The following is a 22219-nucleotide window of genomic DNA, read 5'->3' on the forward strand; positions in this document are numbered from 1 at the left end:
TATGTGCAGACATTTGTGTCTTCAAATTTCCAGTTATTTTACCTTAAAAGTCTTATTCTCTAGTTAATTATAATTCTAAACATATACTTTTTCCAAATAGTATCAAAGTTCCAAATAGTATCAAGCCCATATCTCGCAAATTGCTGAAAGGAATATAGCGAAACTTACTGCAATTAAAGTGAAGTAAAGGTTGAAACTTTCCTTCCATAATATGCCGACAAAGACGGAAAGTGGTACAAGGAAAGTAGAGTTTGATAAAGTCTTGTTTGGAAAATAATAGCAAAATTCAAGCATAATAGGCTGGAAAGTTTTAGACCTTAAATATGACCCAGGACCCGATTGGACAGACTTGAGAAAGCTAAATTGAGTATATATAAATATAAAACTTTATCAAAGGTTTTACGATTATATTAGATTTAAAATTCCTCAGAGGAGTTGCCTCTGGATACCTTGTTGACGCACACATAATGGTCAACAGGTATTGGTTATCTGACTTAGTCTTAGGTAAGGACCAACACAATCTGCCATAATTCTACTAAAGGGTTCGTCAAATGCAGGAATAGGTTGCGGATGAGCCTTATGTATTTTCTGATTGGATTTTTGCTACCATTTGACAAGTATGACAAAATCTACAGAATTTACAAGCATCCTATTTGATGTTTGGTCAATAGAAATGATTCAAGATCTTGTGAAAGATCTTAGTAATCCCTAAATGACCAGACAGAGGAGTTTCGTGGGCCGTACCATTTCCTGTCTGTAAGGTTTTGGAACTACAGTTTGATAGTTCACTGACCACGCATGACCAGCAGGTACCGCAGGAGGTCTCCATTTTCTCATAAGAATTCCATTTTTAATGAAATAACAGAACGGTAACTTCCGTGGCTTTAGTTTTACTGATGGTCCTTTGAAACAAACAGGAGATCTCATGATTTTTTTCCTGTTCGATGACAAGTAATTGTCGTTCGTCATCCTGATTAGGATAAACTTAATGAGTAGTTAAAGAGGAGCACTATGATCAATACCTTTTGATCGATCCACACAAGGAGTGAAAGCGACCTCATCAAAAGCCTGTACATGTGTCAGCTAAAGGAATAATTTTCTTATCAACATCATTCTCAAGAGCTTTCTTTGTCATAGCTCTGGTAACTGAACAAGCTGGGAAGAAATCGGGGAATACTTTTTTAATTTAATCGACTTCCTAATCAAAGCAAGGATTGACAGTTACAAGTGGATTAACCAAAACCTTGACTCCAGCTAGTTCGTTGCCTAGTAATAAATGAATGCCCTTAACGGGTTAAACAGTCACTGTGCCGACCGTCACGTGTCGGATGACAAATTTACACAATGGAGAGGAACATTAACAAAGTTACACTTTCCTCCCTGAATATAAATAATCTCACCAGAAGAAAACTTCTCAGAAAAGGGCCAATAACCTGGCAATAAAAGACTCTAAAAAGCTCCTGTGTCCCATAAAAATTAAATAGGGATAGGATTGGCCGAATCACCCACAAGTGATATAGAACCCTTCATGGTTCATAATTCTCCATAATAAAATCAGGCTGGGGTTTATTAGACCCAACAAATGTATTGCTTTCAATACATGACCGTGACAATGCCCTCTTAGAAATAAGAGCATTTGGAATAGGTCTGTCTTGATTTAAATGCCTATTTTTCAATTTGTCGCAATCAGAAATAACGTGTCCTTTCTTCTTACAATAGGTACTCATAGGAAGAGACAAGCATGTTTGGTCAAGCATATCTGAAGCTTGATATTTAAAAGTTGTGCCAGTTAGAGATTTGGATGGGTTTGTATAAGGCTGAAATATTTTTCCGCCAGAAGGCTGTTGAGTGGAAGTCTTAGGTACAATAGTAACTTTACGAGTCAAAGAATACTCAACAGCAGTCAAATAGCATTTTCCGAGGTTCCGACTTTATGCACGTCAAGTCTTAATTTCACAATGGATACAGTGCTTGAACTCTTCAAGTAATACAAATTGTTTGAGGTTTTCAAATTCTTGATCAACTTTTATGGCTAAGCACCATCTATCAAATAATTGTTCTTTTTCTCTAGCAAATTCGACATGAGTTTGTCCAGCTTTATTTTAGTTTCTGAATTTTTGCCGATAAGCTTCAGGGACTAACTTATAACTCTTTATGATCCATACCTTAACCACATCATAGTCACCACTTAGGTGAACTGACAGTGAACAGTAAATATCGCTAGCTTTACCAATAAGTATAGATTGTACTAACTGAGTCCGATTCGTCCTTGGACATTGCAAATTTTCAGCAACTTTTTCAAAATAAGGAAAATATTTGTCTACATCTTTTTCTCTAAAAAGGGCAATAAGCTAATATTCTTTGCAACATCGAAACTTAAATTTATATTTGAAGTGAGAATGTGCTTTTCACTTCCAGCTCCATTTCTTTCATTCTAAATTGATAAACCATCTCTTTCTCTCTTTTTTACTTTTTCCTTTGTTATTTTCGTAATTGCATTTGTTTATCTTTCTCTTTTAGGTCTCTCTCATTCTCTTTTCTTTCTCATATTGTAACCACGCTTGTTTTTCTTGTAAATGCATTTTTTTTTCTTTTTCTTCCTTATCTAATTGCATTTGCATCTGTATATATTCTTTCTGTAATATTATTGTTCTTTCTCTTTTCCAATTTCATTTGTTCTCTCTCTTTCTCCAATTGCAACTTCATTTGTTTTTGTTTTTTATCTTTCTGAAGTTCCACATTCCTCAACTCCAATTCAATTTTATATTTTACTTATAATTCCTTTACTTTTATATAGTCTGATACAGACTTACTGATCGAAACCAAAGCTTTTTTATCCAAAACATTTTTTCTAGAAAGTACTGGACCACACTATTTTTTATTTCTTGCTTCGTTAAGGAAACCTTAACCTAAGAAAGATCATAATTTCCGGCAAGTTGAATTGATTCATCTCTTTTTAAAAGGTCTAATTGGTCCTGGGTATGACTTGAAATAAAGACTTCAACATTTGATGACATTTTAGAAATAACATGCCGATTTCACACAAGATTTTAAATGCCGGGGGAATTCAAATTTTAAAAAACCAAAGTTTTCTGAACTATTTTAGCCAAAATTCAAACGTCCCAGGACGATGCCCCAATTCTTATGTTACGTGTTTAGTCTCTAATAAACAGTAACAAAAGAAGGAGTGAAAAACACAATAAAAAATAAAAAAATAAGAACTTAGGGTTTGAAGAATCAAATCCAAAAATAATCCAAGAATAATCCACGAATTAAATTTTAGAAGTCCGAATAATGAAATGTTCTAATGAATTCAAGTTCGAGTGCCCTTGAAAAATCAAAAATGGAAGGCGATGACGTACACTTTAGCCTTGATTTTGCTATATCGTCTACAGTTCTTTATTATTCCACAGTCAATAATATTCCTGTATTTGAATTTCCGAATAAAATTTAAATAAATGTCTTTGTCTGAATGAGCACACAAATATTTCGAACAAAAAGAATTAATCTTTCAGAATCAGAATAATTTGAATAAAAGTTAAAATATCACTCCAAACAATCACAACAAAAGGAACATCTTTACGTCCCAGAATATAGAAGCTCAACTGCCATATTTCTCTATAAACACATGTCATACAATAAATTGAGACCGAAAACAGATTCCCGGACGAGGGTCACTAGATCACATTCTAGAATGGTGTAGAAGGTATCTACATATCTAATGGCACGCAATCCAGTACACCCTCGATTACACTATTTCCATCACACGTTAAAAATTAATTTAAAAAAAGAACTTATTTACTTGATTCTTAATCAAGGCCAGTAATTAGGTCAACACAAGATACAAAGTTCGGTGTTGATAGCTAACAGTCAGGTCAAACTAATTTATGAAAAATATCAAATTCCTAGTAAACAAAATTAGATTACTCTCACATAACGAAAATAAAACTAAAACGATTTTAAAACTTACAAACAATTAAATTAAACCAAATATAATATTCTATCAAATATACATAACACATGTCATCTTCCATATTTCCGAGACAACGATTTGATGATTTGAGGTTCATTTGTCAAGACTCTAAGGACATTGGTGTCATGGATATAACCATTTGATTCTTACCGAAATATATAATACCCAATGTTGGGATAACGAATACCTCATCAGTCAGAATGTGAAATTTGCGGTTAGCCTCTAAATATCCGATGTAACATAGAATCACATCATTGGCTACTCTAATCTCCAGTCCGAATTCCATTCCTGCAAACAACTAAAGACTCGCGCTGTCTAGAACCTCGCTCAGAGTGCCATAACCGTGGACACGGTATCTCGCCGTCACACATTTCAAGAAAAGGAAACTAACAATAATTTGATTCAAATATATTGATCATATTATCTCCACGTAAGTCAGATAGTCTACGCAAAAGCATCGGTGACTTGTATGGGTCGGCTTAAAATAGATTTGTGCAAATTTTCATTGATACGGTTGTTGGTTAAATTTAGGGGAGACACTTCAAAAATTAGTTTAATACATTTTCGTAAGCTTTACGTCCATTTCGTTCTACTTCTTGATCAAAATATCAACAAATAGGAAGGTTAAGATTGTGTTCAATGTAAAAAGTCCAAAAATTACCATTAAAGAAGGTCAGGCTTAGACTATATAAATATATCCTCGTCTAAAGATAGAGCATGACTGGAATAATATTACACATAGTTGTGTAGTGGACCCACTTGATTCACGCTTTGGACTAAAAAAAAACAACAGGATCGCACATCTGTAACAGGTTGAATAAAGTCGAGTGTAAGTTCCGAAATTAATTATCGATGGCGTCCTTCTCTTGACTTAATGGGAGGTGAATAAGAGTTTCTGCCTTTTGTTGTATTCCTAGCTCTTTCACATGCACTGTCAGATTTAATATAATATCAACCCAGCAGTACGCTTCTCACTTCAATAAAAATGTAATTATACAGGTTATGTTAACTGTCAAAAGTTATTCTGCTGTGGTTTATACCATATTGACCCCTATTACTACTAGTGAACTTGTGGTGTGGCTCTCCAATCGTTGTGCATTGTCGGTCTTGTGTCCGCCAACGATTGTAATGCATAAATTCTCGAAACCCACTTGACTGAAGATAAGACAGTGCAGAAACGTTCATCGTGCTATACACTGCTTGCTAACCGTACAAATGATGTCAATCGAATATCAAATATGACAGCTGATGCAAAAATTAGACGTACTGTCAAAAACTGCACTCAACATAATTTGACTATATTTAATAGATTCCTGCAGTACAGTGCTTTCCAGTTTGTACAAAAGCATGTTTTTTTTTCCTGCCCTACAATTAGTTTTCTTTTCTTATACTTTACAACTTATTTGTTTGGACATTTAAAGACCCTAAAATGTTTGTCCTTTAAGTACCTATGTCCTTTATATACAAATACAAAGTAGTTCAGAGCTAAGCTAATAGTATACACAATGCACGCATGAAAAATATTGTAACGCTGTGTTTATTTTTATTTATGGTGTTAAATAAGATACGACAAAACCATATTCTCAAGGGAATCTATAGCATTTTGATGACCAGGGCATTAAGGTGCTGGACCCTCGCATGGTCCCAAATGAACAAATTTCACACTCTCGGGATCGAGACCTGCTCTGGAAAATAAAAACAAAGTGATTATAGTGGGTCACTTAGTCAACAAACTACTTACTCATGTCGCGATTTGTAAATTTGGTTATGACAGAGTTCTTATTATTAAAGAAATGTGCACAATGTCGGAATTAGAACCTTGCGATAACCATTATCTTTCGACACTCCACATGTTGCAAAACTTTGCCATATATTTTTTTACCGATAGACATTTATCAACACGGGAACAGGCGTGTAGATATATGTTCGTTGGTAGTTCTATAAGTAGGAAGTAAAATTTGTGAGCCTAACTTGGGGATTAGTTTCAATTTATATCGATCTATTCGGAGTGATTCATAACAAATATTACAATAACGCATAGATTGATGGTTAACCAAGTAAAAGGCAATAACAATAGAGCAGTATTATACTTACAAACATAATGTGCATTTCATGTCGCATTCATTGCCGTACGTCTTCCCGTCGGAGGCACAGAACGGCATGTAATATCTCGGGCACAGGCATGGACAGTGTGATACGACGTCCGCCGGTACAAAGGCACTTACTCCTGATCGACGAGGAAAAAAGAATATTATTTTTGTTGACTTTGTTGAAAGCGATATATCCGTTTTAAGCTAGTTTTATGGTTATCCTCCCTACTTAGCCACCGCCAGGTGAGACCAGGTCGGCTGCTCCCAACTACTCTCCCAAAGCAAGTGCTGAGTCTTAGGACGTCTTTTCTAGTTACATGCCCAGGGAGGACAGGACGGCTTCTTCAAGTTACCCGCACAGAACAGACCACATTTCATGCGAAAGTTTATCCCCGATAAAGGCACTTAAAATCAATAATGTGATTAGAGTACCGTTAAACAAACCAACGACCGAGTAACCTCTTTCTTAAAATTTGCCTTCTACTATAGATTGCTCATTTTTGTGCATATTATTGATATTAGCACAAAATAACCAAAAAATAAAAGCCGAATTTTCAGTCAAAGAAAAGTGTTTCTATCACTACACCGTGAGAGGAATTTTTTTTCAGAGACCGGTTAAACTCGCATCATCTAGACACTCCTGATTTTATGGACATACATACTCCTTCATTTCCAAAATGTTCATTGTTTAAATGCTGCCGTTGCAATCAATGTCGGCTTTATGTATTTATATTAATTTTGCGCATAGATTAAAACTGTCGAATTGTTTTTATTTCTTTCTACGAAGCGGCGACAAATGCCTCCTTTGCATCCAAACGTATCTCAGTTCCGGCAAATAAAGATTAAATGCAATTCAGACTGCAACACCAAAGAACGGAGTTCGAGACCCGCACAAGAACCTTGTCACGTTTGTTAAGCCCCAGCTATAAAGTCATGTATAAGCTATAATCTACTGACTTGGAAATATTACTGCAGCCATGCGTTTGATGTCAAAAGATTTCCGCAGGCTAGTGTTAATCTCTTGCGCAATGTTACCGTGACCAGTCAGAAGACCGGAAAACTTGAGTTGGCAAAGGCTACCGATCGCATCATTTGACAAAGGCGTGCCGTACCACACCTATATGTCACAGCTGAGTCCTAAGATCACAGGGAAGCCCGCGGGGTGAACAAGGCGTGTTCTCATCCGTCCCCACCATGACAGACAGCGAGATGGAAAGTGTCCGTTAAGTTTGAATGGATCGGTCTACAGCGATATCCAATCAGAAATTGAGATAGAGTGCGTGATCACAATTCGGCGCGAATTATACCTTCGAACTTTTAAATGAAAAGTCAGTCTCACCTAGGAATATTGCTGAGCAATATAGGGTTACTCCGAGAGAACCACTCGTAAATTGGCGGTAAAACTTAGAGGTATATACTCAGGAAAGAAAAAGTAAGTTATTTGCTCGATTTTTGCAGAATATTACTGCATCATAATTGTAATTATTTGTAGTATGTATACTTAATTACTACCATCGTTTAGTATGTAGACTTACATTTGTAGTGTTTCATTTACATGCGTATTTGAGAAATGGGCTTGAGTTTTACGTAAATAATTATGTAGATTGCTAACTTGTGGTCAGAATTAATTTTGTAATTCGCTATTAGGTTACCTCGTAGTAAACAAATACATTTATTAATGCATTATGTTAGAATTTGCACCTGCTTGAATTGTCAATTTGGAAAATGGGTGAAGTATATAAGATTAGTTACTATGGATGTATGCATATATCAGAGCATGACTATTTGAGTGTTGTGTACTTTGTATGAGTTGCAAGGTAAAGAAATGCGTCTGATTATTGTGATATTATTTAGTATAACAGGATTAGGAATTTATTGATGTATGTATAAGAAGTAATTGATACCGTGCTGTATTATGACGTCTTACCAAACGTATAGGTACCTCGATGTGAATGAATGCGTGACCGAAGCAATTTAATAGCCGTTATCGTATGATGGGCTGTGTGTATTGTGAGATGAGAGGGTTAAGGAAAAATATTTTACCGAATGTGTCTTCGCATGAAGCTTTTTAGCGGACACAGAACTTCGGGTTCTATTGAGTCTCAAACCTTCTAGAGGTGGAGATGGAATGGAGACTAGCTGAAACAGTCGAAGTCGACGGAAGTCTAGTCGATGGAGAGATGGTAGAGGAGGAGTAAAATGAATCTAGAGAAGAAAATGGAGGAGGAGGAGGAGGAGAAGGAGTATAGAACAGTCGAGGAGAAGGAGAACGAATTTGGAGAAAGTCGGGGAGGAATAGGTGAAGGGATTGGGAGAAATAGGAGAAACAATACCACAGATAAATATAATACATGGATAGGTGGAAATTGATCTCACACTGATAATCAAGTGATGTAACAGGCTATTCAATGGTCGAGCGGAAGGATTGTATTTGGGAATTTGATTATTGAATTGTTATTAAATTGTTATTCATTGAACTTCAACCGTTTTGTATATTTAACCATCTAACCGTCGGCATTGCTGACTGGGGCTTTACATATCTTTCACTAAACTTAACTTCCAACCAAAATCGAGGATTGGTGGGACTTCTATTATAGTTTAATTAAAATATTGGAGCACCCAACCCCAACCATAAAACCCCCTCAAATGCCACACAATTGAATAGAAAGAAGCACAAAATATATCACGATGTATGTGACCACCAGCGCTGTCATTGCGTACTGACTGTGGGACAGTGGGAAAGGATACCAAACTACATAAATAAAGAGCTGCAGTGGAAACTCTGACTCATATCTTCTGATTCGCAGTCCAACACACACACACACACACACAATGCTTGACATGTCCGACCCAAAAAGTGCCCTCTGCTACTACATTCATAGTACTCAGTTTAGATTTACCGTCGAATTTTTTCAGGTCCCTCAAACTCAAAGACTTCAGAGAGAGACAAACATACAGACAGAGAATGTATAATATGTACTCTGTGTCTTGGATATGACGCAAGATGCATAAATCTATCACAGAAAAAACACATATAACAATTAGTGTATCCGAAATACAGGGTATATATTTTATTTATAACACATGCAAAAGCATATACTCATATTTATAATGTTTATTTTTTATGAGCCTTTATTTTACAGGAAATAATTGAATCATTACAAGTTATTGACGGTTGATCCAAGCCCTTTTTAATGTTGGACTTAATATTGCCACGGGCCATAAAATTCTCTCTCTCTCTCTCTCTCTCTCTCTCTCTCTCTCCTGAGATGATCAGTTTAACTGTCGGTTGTACCATCACAGATCGAGAGATACAGAGAAAGAGTGGCAACTTAAAAAGGAGAGACAGAAAAGCAAGGAAAGGTGGAGGAATTACGATAAAATTGTATAATGTTTACTTCGTTTATGAACTATTGATTAAGTAGTAAACAAGGATTCGTTTTCTCTCATTATTTTCCTGTTTTATATTTGACTAAAACTGACAATCCTTCTCGAACTGGGTCTGGAGAATATAGAAGCAATGATTTTCAGTAGAAACCATAATTATATGCACCATTTGCGAATAATACTTTGATATATCCACAGCATTGTCATATCACATTGCCTTATACCAAAGCCATGTTATATACACATACATACATACATACATACATACGAAGTCCTATAAATCATTCTTAATGAGAGCCTCATGAATATTACTGTATCGCGAAAACGAGGCTAAGCTAGGTAGATCGAGTTGTTCAAGTCAAGATTGTTGGAATAGCATCAGGTTTTAAGCAACGTCTGTTGAGTGTCCATCTATAGTCCTGTTGCTTAAAGTGTATGGAACAGACAACTGTATTTGTGATAATCTAACAAAAGAAAAACTAAACTGTGAGTTAATTGCAATAATTAGTTGTCAAAAAAATTACTTCAGCACAGGCCATTGAAATTATATCACTGTAAATAAAAATACCAGAATATTCAAGAAAAAAGGAGGAAAAAATCATATATATATATATATATATATATATATATATATATATATATATATATATATATATACTTCCCTTTTGAGGGATTCTCTGACCTGACATTAACTTACTACAATAATAGAATTTCAATGGCTTGTGATTTAAGTGTGCATTTTTACTTACATTTACACACATCAATATATTTTATCAATAGTTTCGTTAATTCTTATCCAGTCTCTCTCTCTCTCTCTCTCTCTCTCTCTCAATTTCATTCAACTTGTCCTCTCATCATGTTCATTGTACTGGTGCTATCTTTCTTCTCTATCGTGGTCGTTTTCATTCTACTAATTTTTTTCTCAACGAGATAATAAAGTTCACTTTTTCTGTAATTACTACTCGTACATAAATTCATAATATCTGTTTTAAATGCGCTGCGTGGAGATACGCCAAGTTTTCGATTACCCTGTTTTGTGGACTGAGACTAGGCAAAACATTTGTAGAAACCTACAAATGAAACACACATACATATACTCATTTGCTTCATCGACAGATTTTTTTGCGCTTGGATTTCTCTTTATTATATCATTCAGTTGCAAGAAAATACAAACACACCAACAATCATCCAGTTTCTTACCTTAAAATTCAGCCCCTCATCACGACGTATTGTACCAATCCATTTTACGAAGCTCCATCTTCTTCACTGATGGAATATGGTTTAAGCTTAAATCTATGTAATTCTAGCATTGCCATTGCACAACAGAACATAACAATTTTCGTCACGATTATTTCCTTTGCCAGTATCAATTGTAGCAGCCATGGTTGCGAGATAAAATGAAGCTGGTGCCTAGCTTAGCCTCGTTTTGGATTGGATGACCCAGGATCACATGAATACATCCTGATAATGGTTTATTACCACGATATCTAAGCATTTCCGAGAACCTTTGATGTCATTCACAAAACACCTATTTGGGGGGAGGAGTGTGTGTGTGTGTGTGTGAAAATCTGTAAATCAATCCATATAGCATTATAGAGGAGAAAACGGCAATTAGAGGAAATTATTAATATACTTGTACCCTAATTCTTTTCTAGCGCTTTCGCACACTCGTCATGAGAATGTTCTTCAGCTAGGTACATTACGCATTTTCTAATAAACAATTTGACGTCGTTGTTCTACAGACTTACGTCATCGTTGATAAGGAGATATGTAAACAGCTTGTCTGTATCCATATGCAATACATAAAAGCAAGTGTAAAAGACTGACTCGAAACAAGCATGATGGAAGAAACTAAATTCAGCCAATCGGACAGCAAAACTCCGTCACAAAATAATGACGTTAAATTTGTGAAAATCAATCGCAAAATCCATCAAAACAGGCCCTGTGTGGTGTGCCATGCCATGTTAAGTTTGTCTATTCAAGCTAAAACAAATTATAATTATGTAATATTCGAACTTCACTTCAAACTGTTGGGTTATTTTTTTCCTTAGCGTGATTAGTTGCATACGCATTTGTCTCTGATGAAATTTGTCTTCGTGAATGTTCCATATAAAAGACGTATGTTTCAAAAGGACAGTATTTCTGGACAATGTACAAAACAATGGTGTCGTTAATGAAGTTTTGCTATTACCCCTCGTAACCATAACCACAAGGATTGTTCCATATACATAGCGTACATTGATAAACTTGTTTGCTTATTATCTTGCAACCCAAATATGGGTAAGGTATACCATAAAAACAGATAATACCGTTTCGTGTACTCCCTCACTACACCCGGTCCTTAGAAAATATTCCTGTAAAAGATTCGATTGGGAGTGGGGGCTTCCTGTGCGATGGTAATTCTGGTGCATTTTGTAAGCCTGGCGGTACATCAGTGTGTTCCCTTCTTCATGATTGGGTCATTATGAGAGATAAATAGGTTCATCTTGGATTATCTTTGGCTGATCACTTCAGTTTAATCCTGGGATAAGATTAGAGAATTGCACATTTGCCTTGACGTAGTTTTGTGTGAATAAATATTAAGAATTTACTTTCAGACAGGTTTACTGAGTACTATAGGTAGCAAATCATTAGTACACGAATAGGTATAGTCACAGAACATTATAATGGTACATTACTTGGGACCTTTCTGGGGACCTTGCACACCACATCCCTCCCTACCCAATAATTGTGTGATATATCCTTCCTCCCTTCCAAGTAAGAGAGACATGCATTTCTACATGCATCGCCTATCGCGAATATGGCGTCAATTAACCTACGACCTTCTGTGACCTTTCTAATCTATCGTAATAGTCCATGAGCCATGAAATGTACTAGCTTTCCTACGAGTTTCGTGATATGCCAATTGGCAAACAGGTGCTTATTGTCATGTACATGAACTACAGTTTAATACAAACTGACAATGTCGGACATTTAAATCCAGGCATTTCCGGATGATGTTACCATCGTCGGTCATAACACGTGGTCATATTGAAAGACTTAACTCTTGGCGATATAGGGTGTTGGTAAATATAAATAAAACCATCTCAGGAAAATATTATGAAACCTACGTCTATAGAAAGAGCTGACAAACCTTTAAGCCAGATTCGAGATTCGTTAATAATGAAAATTGCACATTTTGGTTCATTTGAACAGGATTGAATGCCACTATGCCCCCCTCCCGTAAAATTATATATATATATATATATATATATATATATATATATATATATATATATATATATATATATATATAAATATTGATGGGAAAAGTGACAAGCGAATGTTGAAAGAGTGCAATCGTTTTGAACTGACTGAACATATTTTAAATGATTACAAATTTAAGTCGCTGAATAGATCATAAGTCTTTCGAGAAAGAGAGAAAGTAAGAGAATTACTTACCAAGCAGAAATGTGCAAAGAACCAGTAAGGGTGTGCCGGTCATTTCTGTCTCTCAACTTACGATGGAAGATCTGTCATAACACCGTGACATGCCTTATCTTAAGGTCTATCCCATATTTCATACATAGTAGAGAGAGGATTGGCAAAGTTTGAAATGAATGGTGTTCCACAGAGACTTACACAGACAGACATACAGACAAATATACAGTTCATCAGAAGAAAAGAAGAAAACTAATTCAATGTTAAGTTAAGAAGGATAGTGGGGCGGTGGGCATGAATCAATCAATCAGTCAAAGATTACAGCAATAGCTAAATTGATCACTATCTGATACATATAAAAATATAAAAACAACTCTAAACTATGCATTTCTTTCCATTGCTTTAAATTGTCAATACTTATGACATAAAGCCTGTGAATCGACTATAAATCTTTACAACTGAAAGATACGATAATGTCTTCCGCGTTGTAATGATGTGCCAATGTGCAGTCTATTGTAGTGCAGGATTTGCATCAGTAGAACTCTGCTCGCAGGGACCCAGATGGACGAATTTCACACTCTGCGTGTCCACCCCTTTCCTGTGAATAATAATAATAATAATAATAATAATAATAATAATAACAATAACGTGATACATATATTTAATCTATCTTGTAAGCTTACCTTTTGTCCATGAGTTTAAGTTACTGACTGAATGTTTAAAAGAGCTAACTATCAAGTTGTAACTAGGTTTCTCCATAGGATTGCGTTACATTCTGCTACGATATAGGTCATGCAAACATGTGAATAAATAGTTATGTGATAAACAAATAATTCATCCGGTTTTAGATATGTCTGTGGGAGTCCATTTGTAACCAGAGATTGCAGCTGAAATCAATTATGATTCGAGAGGAATTATTTATATAAAATAATCATTGGAATTACTAAACTTTTCTTTGACTTTTGAATTAATAAATTGCTTTGTAATTTTGTGAACATATTCAAAGACATTCTGGATTGCATCATTCTGCTATATCAGGACATTCAAGACTATTGGAATTCATTTGGAATATTCTATTCTTTTGGACTTGTAATTGGACATTTGGAACTATTTGAAATTTAACTTACAGTATTGTAAGTTGCTTTTGAATTTTCAGTTTGTATTGTAGAGAAATAAAGTTCTTGTTGATTTTAATTAAATTGTTGGTTTCACTTTTTCTGTTATATATGTTACGACTTAGATTCGTAACAGAAGAAGACAAAATTAAAATACGTTTGGGAAAGCGATGAAGAACTGAATCCAAGGAGAGTTCAGTATCAAAGAGAATGAACCCGGCAAGGATCATCAACTGAGAATGTGGCAGGAACGCTATGCACGGTTTGTTCATCGGGGAGAAAAAACAACTAGAGGGTATATGAAGATGGCTCCAACTTAGGAAACAAGCAGGCCACAGGAAGTCAGTGCATGTCCAAGCAATCATCGTCAACAAAGTGGCAGCCTGCATACACAGTCATTTGATTTGAACACTGCACCGAATGTGCATAAATAATATATGAACGAGAATGTAAATCACCTTATTACTGAGTAAAGCAAGTTCTCCCAGCGTAAATACAAAATCGACATGACAAACTAACCCTTTCAGCTTTCTAGAAAACATGGGTTTGAGAGCACCGTCCATTGTGATGATCACAGGTCAGTAAAAGTGGTCGTTACTAGCAAGGCTCAAATCGTGTGGAATTTCAACATCCCAGACCAACCCCTCGGATTCAACACTGAATGTCCGACATAACGATGGCTGACAAGGAGAGGTGCCTGGCCTATATTATAGATAAAATTAACCAAACACTTTGAACTAGTTAGAGAAGTCCAACATGTCTTCAAAAAGCAGACGGTAATCGTTTCGGTTGTTGTAGGAGCGCCAAGTGTTATACCACACGCAAAGACAGCCAACAGTTGTGTAGAGCGCTAGGGGTTATACCACACACATTAAAAGACATCCAAAAGAAGCTAAAAATATCCCTAAAACCAGGCCGACTGACAGAAAGCAGCACGCTTCAGAACAGTTTTGATGCTAAGGTAGGTGAGTCCCCAAGACACAAAACAATATCACGATCAGAAGTAACAAGAAACCAGACACAATACCATCAAGAGGTTGTAAACAGAGAATTCATCATCATCATAATCACCATCACCATGATCGTCTTCATCACCATCTCGATGATACCACGTTTTTCACCATCACCATCAGCACAACTTCTACCAACACAACATCATCATCATCAACAACAACAACAACAGCAATAATAATAATAATAATGATAATGTCGCAAATGACTTAAAACTGCAGGAGACCATTTGGATGCTGGGGTTGGGGTGGGGTGCATGAATACTTACATGCAAAGCTCGGTTCTCATGAAGCACTCGTTGCCGTACGTGTGTCCGTCCGATGCACAGAAGGGCATATAATACATGGGACAAAAGGAGTTACAGTGATGGACACTTTGCTGGAGATCCACTGGGACGCAAGTTGCAGCTGGAAAATAAAATGCATACTGCATAATACGAAGTATTCATCAAACTTCAAAATATTCGCTGTACAAAAGATGTCACGATACCAAATGGGCCCAGTGTAGTAAAAATGTAATCCATAAGAAAATTATTAATATGTATTCCTTTTTGAGATTTCTGTGAGATTTTGCAAACCAGTGAAGAATATTACTCGCATTCAACACGTTCAATTTAAACCAGAAAATAAAAAAATAAAATATTCATGGACTTCAGCTTCTAGACTGTTACATAAGATAGCCAATCAAACACGAGCGATTTGGAAGATCCTGGAAAGGTCACTTGCTCTAAAAGTTCTTGTCATTTAATTCAGATGAAACAACTGGTTAAAAACTGTACCTTATAAAATAATGAACTTGATTTAATTTTTAAAAATGTCACTTATAAATAAAGAATTGGATTTAATATTTTAAAAAATGTTATATAAATGTCACATATTTCTAAAAATAATGAAATTGATTTAAATGTACTGCACAAATAATGACTAGATTTAATTTTTGAAAATGTAACTTATAAGTAATAAATTGGGTTTAATTGTTAAAAACGTAACTTATAAATTGTGAATTGGACTTAGTGTTTCAAAAATGTAACTTATAAATCATGAATTGGATTTAAATTTTAAAATTGTTAAAATATGGTGTAATATGTGAGGAAAAAGTTAATGTAGTATATAAGTACAATCTAAAAAGCTTTGATATAAAGATAAAAATAATTTACAGAAAACAAAGTTCAACTGAAAACAGTCGACGGTGATTCATTATATGAAATAACTATCATAATCAAGCATAGCAATTGCAAAATTGGGTATAAATCAAACATTAATATTGAAAATTTACGTTCCTTTTGCGTCTTGTTAACTCCTAACGACAATTTATCAAGTGTTTAAAATATACCAACATTCTATACATTTTTAAATATACCAACATTATGTACTTTTAAAATATACAAAGATTAAATAATATTAAAATATACCACATATATATATATATATATATATATATATATATATATATATATATATATATATATATATATATATATATATACATACATACATACATACATACATATATATATATATATATATATATATATATATATATATATATATATATATATATATATATATATATATATATATATAACCAATGAGTCAATAACTTAATATCAATTCAACGATTTCCGTGTATGAAAGAGAGAGGAAATACAAAGAAATTGTAAACAGTGGACTTATTAACAATTCAAAGTTGTAAATACCCAGTACACGTTGATGTGAAATCGTCATTGATTGAGCTCATTGGCTGCATGCTAGAATGTGCTAACATGCTTCGTATATCATTGCTACCATGATAACATGATAAATATGTCATAAAAATGTACATGTTGAATTACTGGACTGAAAAAGAAACCAAAACGCAAACTACTTTTGCATATTTATTTAAAATTTAAACAGAAAGAACCTAGAAGCCATGTAAGAATTGGCTCTCTATGGGAAGGTAAAACTACTTAACGTGATTCTGATACGGTAATAAGGCAACAGAAAAGAGTACTAATACCGCCCTTGTGATGCTATCTTTATGTTGATTGTATATAATTTATACATGTTTTCCAATGTGTTGATAGAGTTTATATGTATGTAAAAGGATGTGTGTGTGTGTGTGTGTGTGTGTGTGTGTTATTTGTATTTTTAACGTAGTTTCTAAAAAAATTCAGTCATATCGCTACGATGTCTGCTGTGTGGCATTTTATAATGATTTATAGTGATGTCTAGCACTGGGGCATCATTTCTCACCATTGCGACAGAGACATCTAGCGGTTTTACTAACATTACTTTCCTTATCTCAGTCTGGTTGTCTAAGTTAGGTCATCTCAGTCATGTTGTCCACGCGCTAAGAACAACCTTTAAAAAGGAGAAACCCTTCTTGTTTTCGGCTGTGCCTGACAGAGTTGATTCAAAATAAAAAAAATAACAACAGGACTGTAACACAAAAACCCATATAGCAAAGTAAGGTCTCTCCAACTTTGAGAAAACACCATACAAAACGTTTGGACACACACGCACGCACGCACTCACGCTTGTGCGCGAGCGCACACGAAATCAAGCTATTTGGTTATGGTTCGTTCAACACAACATGGTGAATTTTATCCTATCTGTAAACATAACTCAGTACATTTTCAGGTCAGCGCCATCACATGTAGTCACGGATTTACATTTTTTGTCTCCCCCATGGGCAGAGCTTCGTGGGAGACAGATAATGTAATCCCTTAACTGGGATTTCGTTGTCACGGTGCAAACCTTGACATAAATTCTTTTAGTCCAACCTTGTCACATTATCCGGACACCAAGCCGACCAGTCCTAACACTATCCTCTTAATGCCTAGCAAAGCAACTGTTAGTACCATTTTTAAGTCTTTGGTATGACTCGGCCGGTCTTCGAACCCGCGCCCTCCTGCATCCGAGGTGGACGCTCTAACCACTTAGGCAACCTGAGCGGTCAAAATAAATTGTTATTACAAACAATATAAACCTTTATTTTAGTTCTTATGATTTTTGTGTTACTTTGGCCCTGGGCAGGAACTCATCATGTGCTTTTTCCTATTACTTAATAGAGGATGCAAAACATGCTGCAAGTCTTTGAAAAGTATTTCTTACTGAAAAATACTATCCTTCGTTTAATTAGTTATCATTTTAATCCCATTTATGGAACTATAATTAGGCCTTCTAATGGAACATTATGTATTGGTAGTAATAAATGAATTAAAGACTCACCAGCAACAAGTAAGCAAAGTACAATTATTCCTTCCATTTTGCTATGTTTGGCTTATGATATAAGATCTCGTTAATGGCCCTCGAGGCTTTATTCCGTGTGTTAAATTCACATTTCTTATCGCTCTAAAGGCCGAGTGCAATTACGTATGTATATGGTGTAACGTATGACCGAAAATCCGAAAGAGCAACAAACGCGTGAATAATCAAACATACATTGAACTGTTTCTATGTATAAAGAAATGAGATATACAAAGATAATTGACGCAGTAGGGTATTACACTGCCTCAAAGTTTAAATTTTAACGGACAGTGTACACTTCGACGAGAAAATGTCCTCTATTAACTTTCTTCCCGAGTGCTCATATAAGCTAGTATACTTCGTCTATTTATAACTCTGCACGTACGCAAGGATCACCAATGAATCGGTTATAAGACTGATTATATATTGTATCTGCAGATGGAAAATTAACCTATTTGATCTGCTTCTCTACAGAACGGTAACACGACTCAATTTGAGTGTGACAAGGCAATGAAAAAGCCCAATCATACCCTCCTTGGGTTACAATGTGTGTGTGTGTGTGTGTGTGTGTGTGTGTGTGTGTGTGTGTTAATAAAAAGAAAACATGGAACAAAAGGAACCTTAGTGGCCAGAGAACCTCTCCATATCAAATTCCCGTTAGAGGTCATAGAATCCCACCAGTAGTTGTATGAGGCACGTGAGGGATATTCGGCGGCACGCCATTTGGAGTGACCATAACCCAGTAATGACGTATCTACATACAATCTGTGTGTGAGAGAGAGATTGCGTGTGCATGTTTGAATATCTCATGCATAGCTCAGAAACAAAATCAAATCATACTTTCTAGTATAGTATCGTGAATGTAAATCACAATGAAATTTCAAATCACATGACAAAGGTCTATCACAGCTGTCTTTTTTATTTCCTCACTGGCACTGGGTCTTCAGCTGTTTTATTTCTCCTTGTCTTACTTTCAGTTTCTAAGCTGGAATGGGGTCATTTTCTATTTCCTTGTTCGTTTTATTCTTGAATCCTCCCTTTCCTTTTGTCCCACTTTCTTGCAATACTCTGTAGACCAATGCCCTTGTACATGCCAATATGACGGGTATTATTTGTTTGTCTCGCTTTTCTCCTGTTTTTTATATGTTGATTTTCTTTGACGCTGTGGATATTTTGAAGCCCTGCATCCTTTCTCACAAAATGTATAACAGGTATCTTGACTTTAATTTCTAGAAGGCTAGTTTTGTTATAAGTCCGTTTTTCAAGGACTCTTTGAAAATCTCTGACAAGAAATTTCATCTGTTGTGGTCCTTCGAGAGTATATTCTCTTTAGTATAGGTGGTCCCAATAATTACATAAGTCATGGCATTTCAAGTCTTATAATGCATTCGCAGACGAACCTTGTAATAAAAATGCTTGTCCATTTTTATCTTTTCATAGCACACATGTACCTTTCGTTCATAATTATGCCACAGACATTTCCCAAGAGACGATGATCTGACAAACTTACGACTGTGTGAGGATAGACCATTTGACCATCTGACACGAAAGTCTTGAACTTGATCTATCGGAAAGTACTCATTTTGTATTTGCTAACCTGTGACCATTTGCAACAATCAGTTCATAGAACGCTGTGATTACTAGAACCTGATCGTAGGCGGAGGTTTCCATGATTTCCGGATCCCACTGCCTCATACCAAAGACTTACAAAAATGGTACTTTTATCTGCCTAGTTTTGCACGCAGCATTAAGAAGTTAGTGTTAGGACTAGTCGGCCTGGTGTCAGGATAATGTGACTGGGTAGAACATGATGCTAAATATCTGTGGCATTATGCCCCAGTGCTAGACATCATTATAAAATGCCACACAGAAGATGTTGTAGCGATGTTGTAACTAAATTAAAAATCAAAATCTCACACACACACATACATACTCTTTCTACGCGTTGACTGTCGTAGACGTTGCAAATAGATACAAAGAGGCTGAACCGTTATCGTCTAAAACAGCAACTGACGTCTCAGCAGCGTTTGAACGAACTTGTTGTTCACGAGTACCATTACGATGGTTACAGCTGGTACAGATTGATCCTGGTAAGGAATTTATCGGTGCAGTAACGACGCTGATGTAACAACATAACGTTAAAATCAGATGTGGACAGTATGCATCAGTATGTCCAAGAATTACTGAGTGTAACGGTGCGTCTTCAGGACAGATCTCGTGATAGGGTTTGCGAGACTACCTCGTGTGGTGGCCGCGTTAAACTACGAGGTCACGAGCGGAATTAACATGAAACATGTCGATACAGATGCGAAAAGACATATACCACGACGAAAATCACCGTTGGATCAACCAAAACCACTATTGGGTAGTAAAGTAACAGTGAGGTATTTATATGAACCTGGTGAACTTGAGGGTGGTACAGCAAGAGCAACTGATCCCGTGTGGGATGTAAAAACACATAACATTTCCAGCGTGGTAATATCTACTGGCCGCCCTGCAATCTACAGACTAGATTCTACAGCTCGTCAACGTGGATTTGCCTGTGAACAATTACATGTAATTCTTGAAAACATCCAGATTGGATAACGGTCAGCAAGAAAACGCTAACAAGAGTAATAATCTTTGAGGAACGAAGCTCTTCTACGTCTGTTACATTCAATACATGACGGAGTGATATTTTAGCGTGTGTGGCCGAGACTACTGTCGATTCTGTCTACGTTAAATTGTCTTACGCCATTAGGAAAATAGTGCCACAACATTACTGCGTTACAGCAGGCGCAGTAATTATTTTGTTTTTACCACGATTGGAATCTTCAGAGTTTTTATTTCAAATGTGGCAACGTCATTTATTTAAGCTTCATTGTTAAGATAGTTTTTCCAGTTATTTATCTTTTATACGTGACTCTATAAGTCCATTCCCCCGTTTGGATCTTACAACGTGTTCTCTTACGTTGAGCCACACAATTTAGCGAGCCCGTTTTCATTGGGGAAAGAGAATTAATATCTGGATAATATAAACGATAAAGTGCAAAAACAACTGCGAAAACTGAATATGCGTTATTGTAGTACGTTTGTCTATTCCGGTAAAAAATACCTGGTTTAGAATTTTTATTTATCGTGACGACACTGTTATATCGCCATGATTTCTCAACAGGATCGAGTTTATCACGAATAATCCAAGTCGGACCATCTTCTCTAACATGTTCCATTATAAATTTTATTCTGAATATATACTTGCTGTCATTAACAAGATTATTAACAATAGTAAACGCTCGTTTGTCATTCATTGTGGAATCAATAAATATTCCATCACCATCTATTCTGAATGTTGAAAAAACATGAGATTGTTTGATAAATCATGCAGCTGTAGTTCAAATGGTATTTCATGCAGCTGTAGTTCAAATGGTATTTATTTTCGATTATCGTTAAGTCGGTCAAAATCTAATCTAGTGGTGTGTTGTTTTTCAGTCTATGCGCTTCCTTGGTTCGATCGCCAATAATCTCTCAATTTCACTCGCAGTTAATAACGATTTTATCTCATTTAGTATTTTTTTCTTGTGCAACTGTCAACCTGGAAAATGTAGTTTTATCCCCGTTAGACTAAAATACTGTTTCCGCAGCTGTTTTGCAACAGTAGAATTAGCCAGCCTTATATATAAGAAAAGTATTTTCTTCAATTAGACTTTATCCAAATAATATAATATGCATGATGAAAAAAATAGTTGTCAATGTCTCATGATCCGATAAATCACGCCTTGTAAACAAATTGTCGTGGTGAGTAATGTGGTCATGACATGGCCAGTGTGTACTGGACCACAACCATGTCTGAATTGCGGAGTTGGCACCAACGGGAAAACACAAGTATGTGTGTATTGTGATGGACGAAAATATCGCGTGCTCAAACGATATTACGAGAAACTAAACGCTTCTGATGACATAATAACAAAATACATAACAGACTATCTCGAAAGATATTCCTTTACCGAAAAATAATGT

The 22219-nt window shown here is 35.7% G+C and overlaps 2 protein-coding genes across 2 annotated transcripts; both read right to left on the reverse strand.

Annotated features, from left to right (window-relative positions):
- Positions 1-5492: 5492 nt before the first annotated feature.
- Positions 5493-13002, reverse strand: LOC149775551 (turripeptide Ici9.1-like). Its single transcript, XM_089944495.1, has 3 exons — positions 12892-13002; positions 6068-6200; positions 5493-5658 (listed from the first exon to the last, which is right to left on the reverse strand). The coding sequence occupies exons 1-3, from the start codon at positions 12932-12934 to the stop codon at positions 5592-5594; spliced, it is 243 nt and encodes an 80-aa protein (XP_089800621.1). The 5' UTR covers positions 12935-13002; the 3' UTR covers positions 5493-5591.
- Positions 13003-13246: 244 nt separating this feature from the next.
- LOC149775552 (turripeptide Ici9.1-like) lies at positions 13247-18353 on the reverse strand. The gene is made up of 3 exons (XM_089944330.1): positions 18206-18353; positions 15265-15403; positions 13247-13468 (listed from the first exon to the last, which is right to left on the reverse strand). The coding sequence occupies exons 1-3, from the start codon at positions 18240-18242 to the stop codon at positions 13381-13383; spliced, it is 264 nt and encodes an 87-aa protein (XP_089800456.1). The 5' UTR covers positions 18243-18353; the 3' UTR covers positions 13247-13380.
- Between the last annotated feature and the right edge of the window lie 3866 nt (positions 18354-22219).

The sequence above is a fragment of the Sinohyriopsis cumingii genome, chromosome 19 (genome assembly GCF_028554795.1).
Source record: "Sinohyriopsis cumingii isolate HCF-2022 chromosome 19, ASM2855479v2, whole genome shotgun sequence".
Classification (NCBI taxonomy): Eukaryota; Metazoa; Mollusca; class Bivalvia; order Unionida; family Unionidae; genus Sinohyriopsis; species Sinohyriopsis cumingii.

Bases quoted from the DNA above. Each gene is read 5' to 3' on its own strand.
- LOC149775551 (XM_089944495.1), bottom strand. From the start codon at position 12,934: ATGACCGGCACACCCTTACTGGTTCTTTGCACATTTCTGCTTG. The intron at 6,201-12,891 runs GTAAGTAATTCT...CTCGTCGATCAG, and splicing joins TCTTTGCACATTTCTGCTTG to GAGTAAGTGCCTTTGTACCG. The intron at 5,659-6,067 runs GTAAGTATAATA...TTTATTTTCCAG, and splicing joins ATGAAATGCACATTATGTTT to AGCAGGTCTCGATCCCGAGA.
- LOC149775552 (XM_089944330.1), bottom strand. From the start codon at position 18,242: ATGGAAGGAATAATTGTACTTTGCTTACTTGTTGCTG. The intron at 15,404-18,205 runs GTGAGTCTTTAA...TTTATTTTCCAG, and splicing joins ACTTTGCTTACTTGTTGCTG to CTGCAACTTGCGTCCCAGTG. The intron at 13,469-15,264 runs GTAAGTATTCAT...TATTATTCACAG, and splicing joins ATGAGAACCGAGCTTTGCAT to GAAAGGGGTGGACACGCAGA.